Source organism: Orussus abietinus, unplaced genomic scaffold (assembly GCF_000612105.2).
Source record: "Orussus abietinus isolate OABI.00-Male unplaced genomic scaffold, Oabi_2.0 scaffold16, whole genome shotgun sequence".
NCBI lineage: Eukaryota > Metazoa > Arthropoda > Insecta > Hymenoptera > Orussidae > Orussus > Orussus abietinus.
This window is the reverse complement of record NW_019394714.1, coordinates 649482-667739: the sequence shown is the minus strand read 5'-3', so window position 1 is coordinate 667739 and position 18258 is coordinate 649482. Positions and strand designations below refer to the sequence as shown.

Genomic DNA, 18258 nt, shown 5'->3' with positions numbered 1-18258 from the left:
TATTTATGCCAAAGTTTGACAATTATATTTTTGTAACGTGGCTTCTGTCAAGGAAGATCTTCGAATGTCTTATTTTTGTAAATTCAATAATCTCACTCAAATAGTGCTCTCGATATTTATTTGAAAAATAAATTGTTAAATCCTTCATGAACAATAATAGAAACAAATTATGCCGTTAATGTAGTAAATAAATCAACTTTGAATTTATTTTAACGATAGGAAGTTATGTACAAAAAAGTGCGAACCCTTAAAAATCCACATCAAATATTAGAACATAATTCTGTAAACCTTGCTCTATGCAATATGTGTGGGGAAATTACAAATATCCTTAACATAATCCTACGATAATATTTCAAGCACTTCATCGTTAGTTGAAATGCTTCGATTTTTTTCTTCCTATTCATCTTTTTCAAATCTTTGCCTTAACTTAGGACCTACTGAAAATCAGACTTATCTACAAAAGTGGCGCGTTGACGGAAAATAAAAGAAAGATTGAACCCATCTGTTAAAATTTCTTTTCCTGACACGTACTTCAGAAGATATGTCTTCGTCTCATTCTCAGCAAGCTAATCCGCTAAGAAATGCCTGCGCTTCCCTTTTAAATTACCGTCCAATTGCTTCATTTTAAAAGTAGAGAAGTCAAAGGTTGGACAGCACGACTCGGGGGGGAAACATTTAGTGTGAATTAGATCTCACACGTCGTACATCACCCATAAGATCGGCAATTAAATCGATTACCCTGAGTATTCATTGGCGAGAAAATCGCCCAAAGAGGAAGCGTGGCATATTAACTAATTTAATTATATTTTCATCTCGATATCTACTACATGTGAAAAACATGTCTGGCTTATACTCACATTAGGCCAATTTTAATCGGTCTTCCCTTCTAAGCGAGTATGCTTTCCACGTTCCAAAAGCTAGTAGCACTGTAACACGTTCTAAATGAACCCTACCATGTAAATCATGAACCGCAGATGATCATACCGGTGACCCTCTGTAATCTGTCGATCGATACATAAAACCTAACAGATACTTTAAAGCAGGAACAGTACTATTAGCTTGGACGACACCTACGATTACAAATCCGTTCATTATTAATCCGCTCAGTTCCGAGCTTCTGCAAAATGTTTTAGGACTATATGTATATATCGCTTATCTTGAGGGCGATTATTATTCAATTACCGCGAGGCATTGTATCCATACACGAGGAAGAATTCTGTCATCGATGCATGCGAACATCAAGGATGTCCATTCGAATCGATGTCGACATACCCAAGGGACCGATAAGTTACAACATTGCACTGGAAATTCTTAACGTTTGCTAATTGTTGGTCACACCGCGGTCTCGCAGGTGTCAATTCTCCCTTGTCAAACATTTATGACAGGAGTGTCAGATAAGGAGTGAACTCGGTTAAACCTCCGATTCCTAAGGGTAGCTATCGCCTCACGGATGTCCACTCGCCTGCTGAAGAAGTCAACTATCTGGGAGCCAGTCAGTGCCGATGCCAGAAATTGTTCGACAGTTATCGACCAGTCAGGATCTGTCGATGAAGGGCCACTGGAAGGATTGCCATTGCGATCAGGAGACTGCAAAGGCATTATTTAGTGTTAGCCTTGACAAACTAGCTTATCCAAATAAATGATAACGATGTTCGTTGAATACAGGAAAGTAGAAGTACCCTTTCGATGACAGGAGCAACTTGCTGAGCTGCCGATGCTGCAACCAACAGGCTGTCATCGGATTCCTCTCGGTCTACGGAGAATTTCTTGCCAACGTCGCCCAGTTGAAGCAGCAGGGTGCCTGAAAGAGGATCCAGTTAGTGAATTTGAAAATAAGTGTCCGTGAAGTGAGAATTTCTTGGCACCTATCGAAGCGATGCAGTGATAAGTTTCTTGCTCTTCGGGCTGTGCTGGAAACATATCGTAGAGGGTCTTCCAGAGAGCTATGAAATGCCGCTGAGACATTTTTGGCACGACCTTCAGATCCAGCGGACTGTCCCTCGAAGCTAACATGGAACGGAGGCTTCCCATGCTTTGAGTTTCCCAAGATGTTTCACCGGCTTGACTGTTGAGGCTCGTCGAACGCGATAAAGTTCCTGCGGTGGGCTCCTCCGCAGTGCTGATTGGTATTTCAAGGGATCCCAGACTTTGTTCCATGCTGTCGAAGAAATCGGTGGCCTCTGCTGCCACTTCGGCACCATCTGGGAAATGTTCGGTCTGATTATTCTGCATTTAATTTGTAGTAAAATTGTTCGTGGAGTCCGAATGTTCACCAGAATGGGTTGGAGATTCAAAGTCGACTGGAGTAAGAAGAGGCGGTAGATGCAAAGTGTACAGAAGCTTCAGCCGTTGAGTGAGGTCTGCCGTAGCAGTCATTCCAATGGCCTGAACCACTTCTCGGAAGTTTAGTAAGCCGTCTCGATTACGATCCATCAACTGACACAGAAAAATCATTGGTGTGACTTAGTTTGAAAAAAGTGTTCCCTTGTCGCTACGCTTCAAGTGGTAAATCATAAATCTTAACAGTTATTGTTGAAACTCACGCGAAATAATCTTGCTGCCAGAGACTCAGCTTGGGAACATTTCCCCCATGGTGACAATCCTCCAAATAGTATTCGGAAGAGTTCAAAGTCCACCTTGTAGGCTTCGTAAGGTTGTTGCGTGGGGTCATAACGATCAGGTTCTGACTTCCGTTGACTCATCAGTTCCTCCCTGACTAGACTTAGTAAATCCTACGCATTGAATTCATAGTAGCTTCACCGGAGATAATACTCTCTGTAGTCAATGCTTCAAGTTTCATGACAAATTCCAAGTTCTAACCTCAATTTCAACTGTCAACATGAACTGAACTTTCATCGATCGCTCTTGTTCAAGAAGTACGTTTGAATTTGGAATTTATTACAAAACTCTGAGAATGCCAATGGATTAATTACCTGCAGTTCTTCCGCTGTCATATACTTGTCGGTGACGACATGTCTTATTATACTCTTTTCAATGCCCTCTTCCAGGCTTTGAACCACTCTGAGTCTGTGCTTCAGTCGAAGTCTTTCAATACCTCCAATGGTGAGAAAACCATACCTCGAGTACGCTTCGTATATCAAGGTTTGTACAGAAATACTCTATATAAAATAATTCCATTAATTTTGAGTAACACTTGGAATTTCCATACATATCCTCGGATTTAGCTTACCCTGTTGGGCGTCGCACTGTCAATTAATTTAGGTAACACAAGTCCTTCATCGTTGAACACCCCACCGAGGTAATCTGTCAACAGCTGCATCGCTTCTCCGTCGTCACGACAATTTAACAATTTCTCCTGGTTCCATTCCAAGATCATCAGTGCAATCTAACAAAGCGTGTAACAATACAAAAAATTAGAAAAATGTGTAGTTATCAATTTTAACATGGTCGGACGTAGCTAAAAAAAATCGTCAGCGCTCCAGGGAATTTTAACTTGTCAATCGAGACTAACTTATAACGTGACAATTATAGACAGTATGTGTTCACCTGAAATATGACCTTTGCACCGTCGTAGAAGAAGCAGTCCATGATGTTCACGGCGCTGCTCGTCGGCATGACGCTCAGAAAAATGGTCAGGAACCAAGACAGAGAGATTACGCTAATAAGACCTAATTCATGTAATCTAACGTGCAGGGCAGGTAAGTGTTCGGCAACCAATTCTTCGAGAAGACCTTGGTCGACCAAGGCACCAACTACTCTCCGGTCGTAATAATCTGGTAGTAGAGATTCGCAGACATTGCACAACTGCCAGAACGCAGCCTCTTCCGAGCAGTAGATCAGAAGAACCGAAGTGACAATATTCATCGCCTGACAGTACCCTGAAATGGCAAGTGTCGATTGATCTTCATCTTCATCGAAGCAAAAAAACATCAATACAATGTCTTTGATCAACGATAAATCACTTCGTCTTACCAATTTGGGGGTTCCTCCACGCATAGGCTGAGAGAACCCTCCGAAGGGCACTGATACCGGTGTCAGACTGAAAAGCAGGATGTTCCGGAAGGGATCGATGCAAGTCCCTTTCTATCTCCTCGTTAGCTTGGCACGGCTTGCCAAGAGACTGCTCCACTAGAGATCTGTATAGGCCTGGATTCATGGCCATTTCGTTGAGAGCACCTATGACAATCTCAGAATAAAAATCTAGGGCCCTTTGAAATAATTAGTTATGTATTCAAAATATTTAAGGTTACCTGAAAAGGTTAGCCAGACTTCTCCCCGCAGAGTCTGAGGTATACCCTGAATGACCAGCTTCGCCGTCTCCGTAGTTCTGTAGATGGTGACCCCACGTCCATACTCAGCGAAGTGTAGTTCCCACTGTTTCTCCTTCGCTGCCTGTTGAGCCGATGCCTCTGGACTCAGCGGTGCCTTGAAAAGTGTCATCAATGGAGGCTGCGGAGTCCAGCTACCAGAAGGCGTGGCTTCTTCGCAGTCACTGATGTGTTCTGGGCTGAGGGGTGCAGAGCATGACTCTAGAAACCTTTCCCAGGAGGATAGATGCATGGCGTTGAGGTTAGATTGGAACTTACATCGATATTGTCTTTGCCTGGACCATGGACAAGAGTTCGGAGATCTTCTGCACGACGAAGTCCCTGTCGTGTATCTGAGCGAAGAGGAACGAGCTCCTCGCAGCCGTCACCAGGATAGACTTGTCGACAGCAGTATTGGAGAATTTGTTTTCACCTCTCTCGACCATACTGACTTCTCTCAGCGGAATGACCAAACCAACCAGCTGCTTAACCTAAATCGAAGCCCTAGAGCTGACACTTAATTCCCCTTCGATGAAGAAATTTTCTTACCCTGCTCTCAAAGCACATATAATTCTGTGAAAGGAATATCTTCCCCCAGACGTTCCTCTTGTCATACGGCGTCCAGAGGGTGGCATCGATGCTGCCATCCAATTTCTCACATGCCGGCAACCTGAACTGCAATCGATAGACCTCGGAATGAGCTCGTGCGTCCAGATCCCTCTTCAGGAACGATGGTTTCTTAGGCACGTTTTTGCTAGAATATTCACATCGATCTCACTCACCGATAACGACATTGTCTTTGCTACGCAGCAGCTACCGGTTTTTACCTTAATTTATTCAACAAGTCTCGGTCCTCGTTGAACCCACTCTTCTCGTCGATAAGTCTGAAAACGATCGTGTCGTAACGTAAAACACTTGGAATTTTTTTATCATGCTTCGATATGAAAACACTGATACCTCTGACAAGGCCTTAATGTCTCACCTCTTCATGGCGATGTTGGTTAATTGGCTCATCAACGAGAAAGTCTCCGATTTGTGTAGAAACATCGAAAAATAGTGCTAAGGGAGGTAGACAGAATGATGTCTTTTAGTCTGACAGGAATAGTTCGGTGAGATGGTCTCATCAAGACCAGATGTAAACAGATTTATTAGTTAAGTGCTAACCTCTTTGCCATCCCTCGTTACAACTCGAATGCTGTCAGGAAATAGAATGGAGTTGGTTTTATCCAGCTCAACGATGTCTGCCCACCTTATGCTCAATTTGGTCTCCTTAGACAGGATGTATGCATAGAAGCTCATGTAGTTGACGGACAAGTAGAGCCAGCCTTGCCGAGGGAATTTTGACTTCCAGTAACTGCAATCGGAGGATGACCGTTCTTAGTGACACATGTCGAAAAATTTCTTCGGTGAACAATTACACGTGATTAAATTATAAAGACGATTCTACTTTCGACGGAAATGTTAAATTATCGAGGATCACCTGCAGGAATAATAATTAACCAGCTTATCGTCCTTCGGCACATTAAACAGTTGGTGGAACTTGAAGGACACCGCTTTGAAGGACTGCGTGTTCTCCTCTGAAAAAGGTGGGAAATGTAGAGGATGGTTCTGCTGGTGAATCGTTGAGATCATTTCTCAGACGTACCCTCGATTTGACAGTCCGGAACGTTGTTGGCTATGATGGACTGGATCTTGCAACACACGAACTCTGTGATTTCCTCCTCTGTGTCGAAGGACTTCAGGGTGTCCATTAAATTGGCGTGCAGCCATTTCCAGTCCTGCAGAATCTCCTTGTATGTCAGAGAGCAGGCCACCACTGTGAATAAAAATTGGAAGTTATATCTTGTATTCCTCTTCATAGGTAAATGCATCCTTGATGCAAATTGGTTAAAATTCTCAAACTGATAAAGGTCAAAGGAGACTTATCGTGACTCTATGCAGTACATGCAGCTGGTATTTGTTTAGCGGACTGCTATCAGTTATTGTGTCGCTATCACAGCTACTTAAGCTACACGAGCACGTTCGCCCCTATTCCGACCAGAAACGAGTCTTTACTATGACTCGTTTCCTTGAAATCTACTCCCTGGGAAGCTTACCCCAGTAGACCTCCGATGAAGGTGTCTGGTGAAGTATCCTAAAGGGTGGTGGCTTCGTGTCGAAGACACTGTCCAAAGTCCCTACGAGTATCGAAGTGAGTCCCTTTGCCTTGCCATGGCCCTTGCGTCGCTGAAGGACGAAGTATACCGTTGCCTGCTCGGTCACCCTTACAATTGAACATATAGACTGTTAACACTTATAGCTGATTTTGACTTTTAGGACACACGCGAGTTGGTGATGAATTCATGTTTGCGCAACGACTTTCTCCTCTCAGAGGAATCACTAAAATGTCTTGCGTGTACAAGAATCTGTATTTTTAAAAGAATCTCCCGCGTTATCATTGCCACCATTAATTAGTGAGTCGCGATACCGCAGCATCGTAAATCCTTGTAACCCTTATCGAGAGGCAAGTATACTCGTCCCTTGCATATTATTATTTACCAGCTCTTGGGGGTGTCATAAAAATCATCAACTTTGTATAAACGTCCACTAGGCTTATCGAGCTCTCATAAATCGCACTGCATCGACAACCGAGACAGCAAATGAACGATACTGAGAATCCAATGTCCCATGTTTGGGTCAAGAACGGATTCGACCTCCAGATGGTTAAAACAAATCGCTCTCCTAGGAGATAGTATGGAAAGCAAACGGAGTAAAATGAAAGTGGACGTAGGGCCTCGTAGAGCACGATTAACCTAACGGGGAGAGATTTCTGCTTCGTCCTCTAATTCTGGGCAGGATTGTGATCGGCGACCTGCGAGGAAAATCGTGACATTCCCTGGAGAGATAAAAAAATGTAAATAACATTAACGGCGAACGTTTTGAGCGAGGAATTCCTTTCCTGGCATTTCCTGGTGAACGAGCGGAGTCGGGAGAGAAAGGAACCCGAGGGTTCCTCGTCTTCCGTTCTCCCTCGTACGCGTAAACGCGTGTTTCGCGTCAGCTGTCTTTGACACTCGGAGTAAACACGCAATCTGCCACGGAAGTGGCAACCTTACCAGAGAGCATTGGCCAGCAAGACCTCCTGTGGCTTCACCCACATGGCGAGCGACGTTGAAACGGCACCGACACATATGGCACCGACGGGCCGACCCTCCTAGATACCGCTTCCACCTTCGAAACTTCCACCTCGAGAACCTCTGCAGGGACAACCGAGACTATACCAGACGACACCGCCTTCGACCACCTTGGAAATCAAGCTTCCTTAGCCTGCTTTCCATGTATCAGCCCGAAAAGGCGACGCTGGTGCCCTCTCCGCCTGCAGACGCCCCTTTGCGAACTAACCTCTTGGCGGACTATTTTAACATAACCCGTAATAAAAAAATAACTAAAATGGATTTAACACTTATTAACTCGAAAAAAATTCAGAGAATAGCATGCAGAAAGAAGCGAATGGATTGGTATTAATAAATGAGAGAATGAAGGGACATGATGAGCTTTCATTTCCATTTAAAAGTGATTTGTATTTCGTTGTGTATTAGCAGCTGGTTTAGCCAATTGTGATACTAGGTATTCTTGCGGAAAAATCCAACACGTGAGTTTTAGGTCGGTTGTTATTTTCATAATGGAGGTATTATTCTGTTTTTCTCGCGAGAATCGCTAGTGTATTATCGGCAACTTATATTACTTTATGGTTGTCTTGCTTTCTACTTTCACGATTCATGGACTGGGCAGGTTTGGTTAGGTTAGATTATGTTAGGTTACGTTCGGTGTAATTAGGAGCTGTCGGAAAACTGTCATCGCGGTTCATCTACCGTATGACTCGCCTGGTTTACAGGTAATAATTCAGTAATTCGAGGAAGGCCATATGTCGTTTCGTGTCGACTTAAATTCGAGCAATCGTAATGTAAAGAAGGCGGAGACGATCGACGCTCTCGATAAATTTGATTGACTGGAGTCTAGTACCCTTTCTCTGGCGGGGGGCGTACATTAACAAACACTACTTTCGATTGCTGTATCAAACATTGATATTACGACTGAGGAATAACGTATCTAGTGTTCTTTCAGGTGTGGCAGCTAGTTATCGGTGGCAGCGCCCGATACTGCCTCGGATAGGCTATTCAATTCAGAACGAGTTGATTGGCATGGTATGAATTAGCCAATTCTTGAATAATTAACGATACAGGCTTGACCGAGACATTCCTCCAATATGGACTGGGACTCGATATCGATTGGGAATTTGGAGTTGACGGAGACGGAACACCGGTATTATGGAGACATCTTTATCTACTGTTGCGAGAATGCCGAGTGCAAGACCGTTCCTGTTACTAAACTTGCCGAGCTCTTGCGCTCTGCTAATCTACCCCGTGATATCATAGCTAAGGTAGGAATCTCGATTTCCGTGTCCATTTCTGTATTATTTGGATTAAGTCTTTGACTGAACTTCTGGCACGCTTAAAATTTTGTTCCTTCTATTCACAGATATTGGAAATCTGCACGGATGCAAAGGGGAACAAGATTCTCGGCAGAAAACAGTTTTACGCAGCTCTTAAACTCGTAGCGGCTCATCAGGCAGGACTGGAGATATATAAAGATTCGGTGACAGCTGCGCTGGATGTAATAGCACTGCCAAGGTTTACATGGCCTTCGTCGACCGAAGAAGATGGGGGGAGGAATCTTGACTCGACCAGAGGGGCAATCGGTAGATCTGGGCATCGGGTGCCAGAAAGTACAACCGAAAGCGAAAGCGAAGCCGAGTCGCCAAGAGAGACAGGAGGGAGTACGGACTCGCCGACTCCGACGAACAGCGTGACACAGGAGAGAGGAGAAGGGACCCTGGCCGGGGAAACGATTCTGGATTCGGTAACCGGTGGTTGGCAAGGACTGTTGGTGTACGAAGAGCAAAGACAGCTGTTGGGTACCGAAGAGGAGAGTTCGGAGCGTCACAGCAGCGACGACGGCAACGAGAACGGGGAAGGTGAGCCTTTTTATTTCTACATCTAAGCTTGAATGCTGTTATTTAATTTTACAAATTTAAATATCCACTTACTATACACGACTACAATATTCAAGGTAACGGAGAGTCATCAGGGTTTCCACCGGAGGAGGTGTGGATAATAAGCGAGGAGCAGAGGGAATACTACGCGGCGCAGTTTGCCCAGCTGCAGCCAGACCCGGAGGGTCTGCTGGCAGGTCCAGTCGCGAGGATGTTCTTCGAGAAATCGCGTCTCCCGGTGGCGGAGCTACGTCACATCTGGCAGCTGGCCGACGTGACGAGAGACGGAGCCCTGAGTCTGCAGGAGTTCTACATAGCGATGCACCTGGTGGTCCTGAGGAGGAACCACGTGCCCTTGCCGGACGTCTTGCCGCCGTCGTTGTCGCTGCCGTTGCCGACACAGAGGCCGTCCTTGGGCGCCGCCACGACATCCTCGGGGTCCGGCTCGACGGCCAGCACGGCGACGTCGATCTCCAACTCGGGGGCGACGACGAACGCGAGCGTTATTGTGGCAACGACGACTTGCCCGACGACGAGCGTCGCTGCCGCCACGGCGACAACCGTCTCGTCGACGACGAGCGTCGTCCGGGCTGGATCCCCGGGTCGAGAGAAGAGCAAGGAGTGGACCAAGTTCGTCGACTCGCCGACCGGAAACGGCGGCTCTCTCACCAGCCCTGGACCCAAACCGGTCAACTTCGACTTCCAGAAGTCGGCCCTCGAGAGGGACCCCTTGATCCTCCATCCGGTCCCCCTCAGGTTGACCCCGGAAGCGGCCATTCTCGCCTCGGGGGCCACAGACCCCATCGTCGGCACCGACGCGGTTGGCCTCATGGACGAGGACGCCCAGTTGCAACTAGGAGTTGCGGCACCTCTGCAGAGGCCCCTGGCCAAGAAGCCCTCCGCCGAGGACGCCGTCTCCGTCACCCCTAAAAAGGAACCTCCACCTCCGCCGCCTCCCAGGCCGTACAGAACTCACACCAGGAGCTCCAGTCTCGATCTGAACAAACTTGGTACGTCGGATTTCACTTTGCAAGTGAAAAACTACGTTTTCGATTGCTGCGTGCTGCGCGTAAAATTCCACATTTTCACTTGCGCGTAAAATTCCACATTTTTACTTGCGCGTAAAATTCCACATTTTTACTTGCGCGTAAAATTCCACATTTTCACTTACGCGTAAAAATCTACATTTTCACTTGCTGCGCAGGTAAAAATCTACATTTTTACTCGTGCGTGCTGCGAAACTGCTCGGTGAAATAAGTATGGATAAACAAGTAAGATCTTCCAGGAAATGATTTTCCAGGAAAAAATGGGCAGAACTTCCTGGGAGCTCCGCCGCTCGTGCCACCCAGGGTGTCTCCAGGAATCGTGAGTTCGCTCGTTTAAGCAACGATCCGACTTCGTGGGGTTTTCGTTAAATCGTTCTTCATTTGCAGACCTCCCCGAGGAAACTAGTTGGCCAGAGGAGCGAGGGCGGCGACGGTCAAAGGTCGGCGAACGACACTCCAGGATTTGTCGCGGATTTCTCCCAGTTCTCTCCTAAGGACGACCCGGTCGGCCTTCCAAGCTCGGAGGAAAATATCGTGCCGATGCAGCAACAGTTCGCAGGAGCGTGCGGGGCTTTCCACATCTATCGGAAACCGGCCTCTAGTAAGAACCGAGGTTTCCCTGATCTCTTTACCTCGCTCTAATACGATTTTCATACATCAGCGCCGCGCGCGGAATCTTCGAGAACTATTGCGCTCGTATGTTGTATCCGGCCGCCGCCGCTTTCGACGCGACTTGGAGCCGTAATCGATTACATTAATGCTAATCCTTATTACATTAATCCTAATGAAATTTCTTCTTTCTATCGCAGAGGCCGGGGAAGACGATACCGGCAAGGAAGAGGCCGAAGAGGAGAGGCTGACTCTGCAAGAACTGAGGGAGAAGAACGCCGAGCTGCGACTGGTTTGCGAGGAGCTGACTCGAGAGCTTGCCACGGCTCTCCAGGAGAGGATCAACCTCAGGGCGAAGCTCATGCTGCTGACTTGATCGTTGTTCCTTCGGATCGTAAATCTCGCTTACGTCCTCCCGCTACGCGGAACGTCCAACGGAATTCCGCGTCTTAAAGCGACGCTTAACGGAGGCGACGGGCGCACCTCGAACCTTTGGGAACAAAGCTCTGGAGGTCGCTGAGAGGCGCCTCCGGGTCTTTCGGCCGCTTTTCTTTCCGAGACGCCTCGCGTACAAAAGGACATCTTCGCGTTCATCGGCCAGGATCTTCTCCCTGCACCGAATATCTGGAATCAAACAAGAAGCGTTCGTTAAGCGTTCGTTGGACGTATCCTCGCGGTCTGGGTATACTCACCTTAAATCTCCTGTCTCCGAATACTCCGGTCCCGATTCTCGTCGGTAGGTTTTAGTCGCCGTCGTCGTCTTCGTCATTGTTGCCCTTGCTGTTGTACACCTTCTAGAGAAGCTCGTTTCCTGCCGCGATTTTCGGAGGGTTCACGCGTACGAACCTCGCAGCTAAGTCGACCATGGAGGTAGCGAATAATCAATGAGAGAGAAACTAGGGTCTAATCAAAATGGCCCTCGCGGTCTTCGAGATGTCTTGTATTTTACGGTGGAATATCGATGTTAATTATTAGGTAGTTCGCGTTGCCAACTATTTCTAACGCTCCTCTCTCCGGCTTTTCGTTAAACGAATTTCAGTCTCCGTCATTGAACGAAGAGCCTTGGTAATCCGCGGAACACGGTGGAACTTAGAAATGATTCGCAGAGTACGTTGGAACAAGGGAAGGACGCTTTTGCTTCGGTCAAAGGGATCCACGTCGTAGTGGAATCGTTCCTGTGTGTTAAGATATTTCCAATGTCCTCGCTTAAGATGTTCTACACCTCGCGTGATGTATCGAGGGTACCAAGTAATTTATGAAAGTAACTTTTGCCGAAACGTTTCGCCGTATTCCTATAAGTATCTGCGAACGATTTCAGGAGATGTCGATGTTAAGTCTGCGTGCACGAGGCCGCGTCCTAGAATTAATATATAACCATTGCGAACCGATAGTTCTCCTTGGAAAGGAGGAACACCTGAGAAGAGGGAGCGAGAAATATGTATATTCCGAAATGTGTGTCGCAGCCGAGATGTCTACGAGACGTAATTTAGACGGGTAATATTTCAATTTAACTAACGTATAACAGAGATATTACGCCGTGTAAGTCATTGGAGTTGTAGACTGTAATTTAATGTCGAGAAGAGAGGTGAAGAGGAGCTGCGCTTGTCCTTGTGTACCAACTACTGGGTGACGAATTCTCTGCCGAAGAGCATATACGTGTATAGATATATTTTGTGTGTTGGTACTGTTGTGCAGGAATGCGTGGTGGTTTTTCGTTTTCATAGCTTGTGCCCTTCTCACCGATAGCATCCCTAGGTGCTACCTGCAACGACGTTCTCGTGAATAAAATTTCAAATTACATTTCTAACCGGTGGCGTAACTTCCCCTTTGGTAATACTGCTCTACTGCGTGGACACATTTTACGGATTATTTAGGCATATCGTTTATGTATATCTATTTACAAGACAGACGTGTAGAATTCATAGTGACGTCTGAAGGATAAGAAAGTCTTCGACAAATGTGTTCGGTGTTTTAATCAGTCGCAGTAATTTTTCAGGGTCAGTCTTGGCACTATGTTCATCGACTGTAGCTCTTGGAAGAGTAATTTGCAAGCGTAAGGCATGGATATTGTTGACACGCAGGCACTGGATCGACAACTGTGGCACCATCCACTGTAAGCCATTAGACCACACGTGTTGCAGACATCCACGTCGAATGCATCGCTGGATATCATTAACCTCTCGATCAACATCATGCTGGCTCCGTAACCAATTAGACAATCTCGCTCCATTTCACCCAATCTTAGTCCACCTTCCTTAGATCGACCTTCCGTCGGTTGCCTAGTTAATACAGCTCTTGGTCCGCGAGCACGAGCGTGCATCTTGTCTTGAACCATGTGCTTTAATTTTTGATAATAGACCTGTAAGGAATTATTACTATTAGCGTATCCTTTTTTCAGAAGAGAAAAATAGAAGAGATTTGAAAATCCACTCACCGGACCGGAATAAATGTAGGCCTGTAATGGTTCTCCTGTAATACCTGAATAGAAGCAATCCTTGCCTAGATAGTTATAACCGTGCTTCACTAATTCTTCGCAGACATCTTCTACCTTAGACCCGCCAAAAGCTGCAGAAGGAAAAATATCTTACGTTATGATAAAGTCGAATCGAATATAAAAAGCATTGCAGAGATATATTTTAACAATGAACCTGTTCCATAGTGAAACTCTCCTTTGATGACGCCAGCCTTGCCAGCAAGTAGCTCGATGAGCTTTCCCACTGTCATTCGAGATGGAAAACCATGAGGATTCATGATCATGTCTGGACAAATACCCGAATCATTGAAAGGCATGTCTTCTTGCTCAACTATTAGGCCTGGAATAGAATAATGGAAGAGCCAGATTCACATAATCGGGTACAAGTTGCTTAAAAAATTCATAATTAAATCGTAAACTAACCTGTCACTCCTTTCTGACCATGCCGGCTACTAAATTTGTCTCCAATTTCTGGCCTTCTAGTCTGACGCAGCAAAAGCTTTATTAAAAACGCATCCTCGGCATTACTTGATATCATGACTTTCTCAACGTAAGCCGGTACAGGACCTTTAAATACAACCGGGACTTCTCGATACTCGGTCTGAGCTTGCACATTACCTGGGTTTACCGGGCTGATAGTTGCTGCTGGCATGGATTTATTAACCATCACCTGGAAGCATAGAGTACGATGATAATTTTTTGCGACCAGGTGGAGACGAGATTGAACACAGAAGACGTAGCAGTATAACCTTCCTATTTTCAACCATTTCTCCAGGGGATGCGATTCCATCGCTGTCGATAATATCGTGCTTCCAGACAGGCTTCTTGTTGGTAGAATCGATCAAAGGACCCATTATTCTATCATAGGTTTGATTTGCATATCTCTTCAGTATACATTTGGCATTTCGATACACTAGACACCTGCCGTAACCTCTATCGATCGAAGCCTTGTTCAGGATAAGTGCATCTTCGATATCGTAACCACTGTACGACATGACTGCAACGATTGCATTTTGACCAGCTGGTAGTTTGTCAAAATTTATGAGTTCGATGGTCCTCGACTTCACCATCGGTGCTTGTGGATACACCAAGTTGTACATTAAAGTGTCGATACGATTTCTCTGATTATATCCAATCGTTCCCATAGCCTGTTTTCCCATGGCACACTGATACGTGTTTCGAGGACTTTGGTTATGGTGAGGATACGGTACCAGACCAGCACACACTCCGAGCAGGGTGAATGGCTCGATCTCCAAGTGCGTCGTCTTCCAAGTAATATGTGACTCGTTGAATGCTATGAAACTGTCGTTTTCTTCGTTTACATCCAAGTACTCGATCATTCCTGCAAATATTGCCACAAGACGAGCTTTAGATACACTTAGTCGCAAATAGCAATTAATTTCAGAGCTCATCGTTCTTGTTTAAGGCACAATTAAAAAAATTGCTTTCATTCAAACTAAGCCAAGAAGTACATATTTGTAATTTACCATCTTGTAGAAAATCTTCAAAGGTTCTAACACCTTGTTCCAACAGTTTAATGTGTTCGGCTTGAACTAGGGGTTCTCCTTTTTTCACAATAATGTAAGGACGGCACAGCCTTCCACCATCAGAACTAATTTGAACGCATCTGCCAGACAACAATTACTTACATTGCCATTGGCATTGAAAGTATTAAAGCGGTGACTATTATGTGGACTGCTTTAATAACTTACCTATGCTGATGTTGTGGATAAATAGAGACAAATCCACTCATAAGTCCTTTTCTACGTAACATCCGAAAAACGTTGATTAGCCTCACATAATTCTTAACAATTCCTAAAATGTTGCCGTTTAGAAATACTATATAAACGTCTTTCTTATTAATTTCTTCTCCTCCGAGGATATTGACATTTTCCACTCCAAGGTTGAACGCTAACCTAATAATGGGCTCTTCCTCCACCTCCGTTGTAATATGTGTCATAAGAGCCAAGTTTTTAACCAGTCCGCAACCCTGTTATCAGAGTTAAAAATATAAAGACGTGTTTCATTGGTATCTTATTTTTAAATTAAAGAGACGAGAAGATAACCTCTCCTTCCGGAGTATCACTGGGGCACAGCATTCCCCATTGTGAAGGTTGCAAAGACCTGGGACCGGAAACTTTTCTAGTTTTCTCAAACTGAGAATTGACTCGAGTCATCATACCAAGAGCAGAGATGAACGACAGCCTGGAAAGAACTTGAGTTACGGCATGACGTTCCATTTTAAACCGTTTTATCGTCCAATTACCCTGCCAAGATTTAAAAAAAATTAATCACGTGTATAAATGCACAACAGAAATAAATATTGAAATGTGTATAATAAAATTTACAGATGATATGGCGAATGCTAATCCATTGGTGATTTGATCTTGCCTCATGTGTTTAACGATATCAAATTGAGCTGCCTTTATCTTTGGTATATTCTTATCTGCAATCTGCTTCAACTGTAGAAATAAAACTTGCGTAAATAATTCTCTTCAAGAACCTGAAATTAGAGTAAATAATTACAGTTACCTCCCAGTTAAATCTTTTGAATAAGTCTTCGAACATCAGCGAAAGAAGAGATCCAGCTAATTCCAGTCGTTTGTTCCCATAGTAATCCCTATCGTCCACCAATTTTCCATCACGCTGGACTTGCATGACTCTTCTGATCATTAGTGCGATGTAAGTGGCTTTCATTTTGAAATTACAGTCAACAACCTGCACAAATTCACATGCAGCTGGACAGCCTAGACTAAGAGTGAAGTGAAGAGCAGAACGTTGCACGTATACTTACTGGAACGTGTGACAAAATGTTGGAAGCTAGAGTGTCCTTCATTTCGTCGATAACACTTGACTTGGCTACTGTAAATCTTTTTTGTTTCCGTTTGTTACTTAGGTACCTTAAAATTCAAGAGAGAAATTTTAATTCGTCATTGTCAGACCCAGAAATATGATTGAAAAACAAATTACCTTAATGCTTGATTTTGAGTAAAAACGCACAATACATGACATTCTTCTAACGTAGGTAAGAATTTTTTCATAAATTCCTCTTCGGTTCCGATGAGCTGCATTATTTCTTGATCGCTTACAATACCCATGGCTTTAAATAGTAGAGTTATTGGAATATCCTAAAGGTAATGATGGAAGTATAATACAGATAAAAAATAAATAAGTGCCAAGTAAAAAACAAACGCTTACATCTTGGAAGATATTATGCCTCAGGTAATATTTCCCAGCTCTACCTACTACGTTAGTTTTAGTCTTTCGTTCATGCGTTGAACTGTTACAGGAAGCGATGATACATCCCTTACTGTCATCTTCCAAAATAACTCTATTTCTCAACAACTGTTCTTGAATGAGAATTACTTTCTCTTGACCATTTACAACAAAGTAACCACCTGGATCGTGTGGGCATTCGTTCATCTTTGCCAGCTCGAAATGCGATTTTCCAGTCAAAACACAATTAGAACTTCTAAGCATTATCGGCATCCTGGTAGAAAAAATTTCATGTAGTATATTTTATACTTTAGAATTTTCACATACATTTCGTTTTGTACTCTGTATTATATACCTTCCGATTAATAAGTTATTTCTAATAATACGTTGATGACCCCTAGTATATTCTATGTCTACTGTAATCGGAGCAGAATAATTTAAATCTCTTAAGCGACATTCGTGCGGTGTGGTGGAACGAGTTACATTGAAACTTTCCTCAACATCCGGAGAACCAATGTACACATTTAAATACCTGAAGAAAAAAAACAACTATTACAGAATTTGAATTATGCAACTTAGAAGCATATATTTCCTAATTGAAAATACATCATAACATGATGCTATTAAATAACTCACTTCACATAAAATAATGGATCTGCGTCGCTAATCACTTTCTCGTTGGCTTTAACAATTTTTTTAATCTCAACGTTGATGAAATAATTAAACGAGTCGATGTGTTGCTTGACAAGTCCTCTGCCTTTCAGAAATGCTGGGACGAGCTTCCATTTATTCTAAACAAATATTACCTTTAATTTCGTTCAAATTTTTCGTACTTATGCTAAACTTACCAAACATAACCTCTACTCACTTGTATATATTTTACCACTTTACGGTACTTTTGGTCAGCCTTGAAATCCTCTAAATCGTTCACTTTCATCTCCCCCATGTTTAAACTTAGTTATTATTTCTGAAAAAAACCATATATCATAGTTTATAAGCCTGATTTTCGCACTTTCGGTCGACGTTTATGCAAATTCACATAAATACAATCAGGTGCAAAGCATACACGTGGACGCGAAGCACAAAGCGCGAAAACATAGATTGCGAACTCACCTATCGGTGATCACGTGACCAGACCGCCATCTTGCCGGGAAAATTTAAATCGCACATAGCATAAAGCGGACATCAGAAATAAAACGATACATGCCCTAAATATAAGGAAACATATATTTAATATACTTCACTCACCTTGTCGACTATTTCCAAGACTATTAAATGGGCATTAAACTTACAGTTAACCGAAAACTAGAGATACGAAGTACGAGTTAAGTAACCGTGTCATTGTCACCCCGATCCACAGCGAGGTCTTTCGAAAGTGAATTCAGTGACCCGTTGTTAGCGGTCCAATACTAATATTAAAAGATCGCAACGACGAACCGACAATAGATTCCATTAATAGCATCTTATAGGTCACTGCCACCAACGACTTCGGGTTATTAATCTAAACGTACACGTTGCTCCGAGCTAATGAGATTCCCTGCTATTTGAATTTAAAGGAAGCTATATAACGAAGGGAGATAACTATCGCAGGCATTATTGGATATTTCTGACGTT

General features: G+C 44.0%; 3 protein-coding genes across 8 annotated transcripts; 1 reads left to right on the top strand and 2 right to left on the bottom strand.

Annotated features, from left to right (window-relative positions):
* Positions 1-101: 101 nt before the first annotated feature.
* On the bottom strand, positions 102-7576 carry LOC105696878 (TBC1 domain family member 9). The gene is made up of 19 exons (XM_012419679.2): positions 7364-7576; positions 6365-6531; positions 5914-6084; positions 5749-5845; positions 5433-5622; positions 5251-5327; positions 5096-5152; positions 4818-5022; positions 4548-4759; positions 4212-4468; positions 3934-4137; positions 3508-3839; positions 3191-3346; positions 2934-3119; positions 2544-2732; positions 2274-2436; positions 1866-2201; positions 1680-1801; positions 102-1587 (listed from the first exon to the last, which is right to left on the bottom strand). Exons 1-19 carry the CDS (start codon positions 7405-7407, stop codon positions 1369-1371), a joined length of 3384 nt encoding a protein of 1127 aa, XP_012275102.1. The 5' UTR covers positions 7408-7576; the 3' UTR covers positions 102-1368.
* A 272-nt stretch (positions 7577-7848) lies between these two features.
* Positions 7849-12762, top strand: LOC105696756 (ralBP1-associated Eps domain-containing protein 2). Of its 4 annotated transcripts, none has more exons than XM_012419462.1 (7): positions 7849-7899; positions 8373-8688; positions 8787-9282; positions 9378-10310; positions 10601-10665; positions 10734-10947; positions 11156-12762. In XM_012419462.1, exons 2-7 carry the CDS (start codon positions 8515-8517, stop codon positions 11329-11331), a joined length of 2058 nt encoding a protein of 685 aa, XP_012274885.1. In that variant the 5' UTR covers positions 7849-7899; positions 8373-8514; the 3' UTR covers positions 11332-12762. The 4 variants fall into 4 exon arrangements, with proteins under 4 accessions (XP_012274885.1, XP_012274884.1, XP_012274886.1 ...); XM_012419461.2 differs by lacking the exon at positions 7849-7899 and adding an exon at positions 7943-8142; XM_012419463.2 differs by lacking the exon at positions 7849-7899 and adding an exon at positions 7943-8142 and having other exon boundaries at positions 8362-8688.
* Positions 12763-12821: 59 nt separating this feature from the next.
* Positions 12822-17992, bottom strand: LOC105696753 (DNA-directed RNA polymerase III subunit RPC2). 3 transcript variants are annotated; one of them, XM_012419454.1, is made up of 18 exons: positions 17937-17992; positions 17758-17852; positions 17513-17611; positions 17281-17435; positions 17000-17176; positions 16627-16918; positions 16399-16556; positions 16223-16328; positions 15961-16146; positions 15777-15890; positions 15495-15695; positions 15141-15418; positions 14916-15055; positions 14178-14770; positions 13852-14098; positions 13604-13768; positions 13390-13520; positions 12931-13314 (listed from the first exon to the last, which is right to left on the bottom strand). In XM_012419454.1, exons 3-18 carry the CDS (start codon positions 17588-17590, stop codon positions 12931-12933), a joined length of 3405 nt encoding a protein of 1134 aa, XP_012274877.1. In that variant the 5' UTR covers positions 17591-17611; positions 17758-17852; positions 17937-17992. The 3 variants fall into 3 exon arrangements, with proteins under 3 accessions (XP_012274879.1, XP_012274878.1, XP_012274877.1); XM_012419456.2 differs by lacking the exons at positions 17758-17852; positions 17937-17992 and having other exon boundaries at positions 12822-13314; positions 15141-15191; positions 15345-15418; positions 17513-17721; XM_012419455.1 differs by lacking the exons at positions 17758-17852; positions 17937-17992 and having other exon boundaries at positions 12822-13314; positions 17513-17590.
* Positions 17993-18258: the final 266 nt, after the last annotated feature.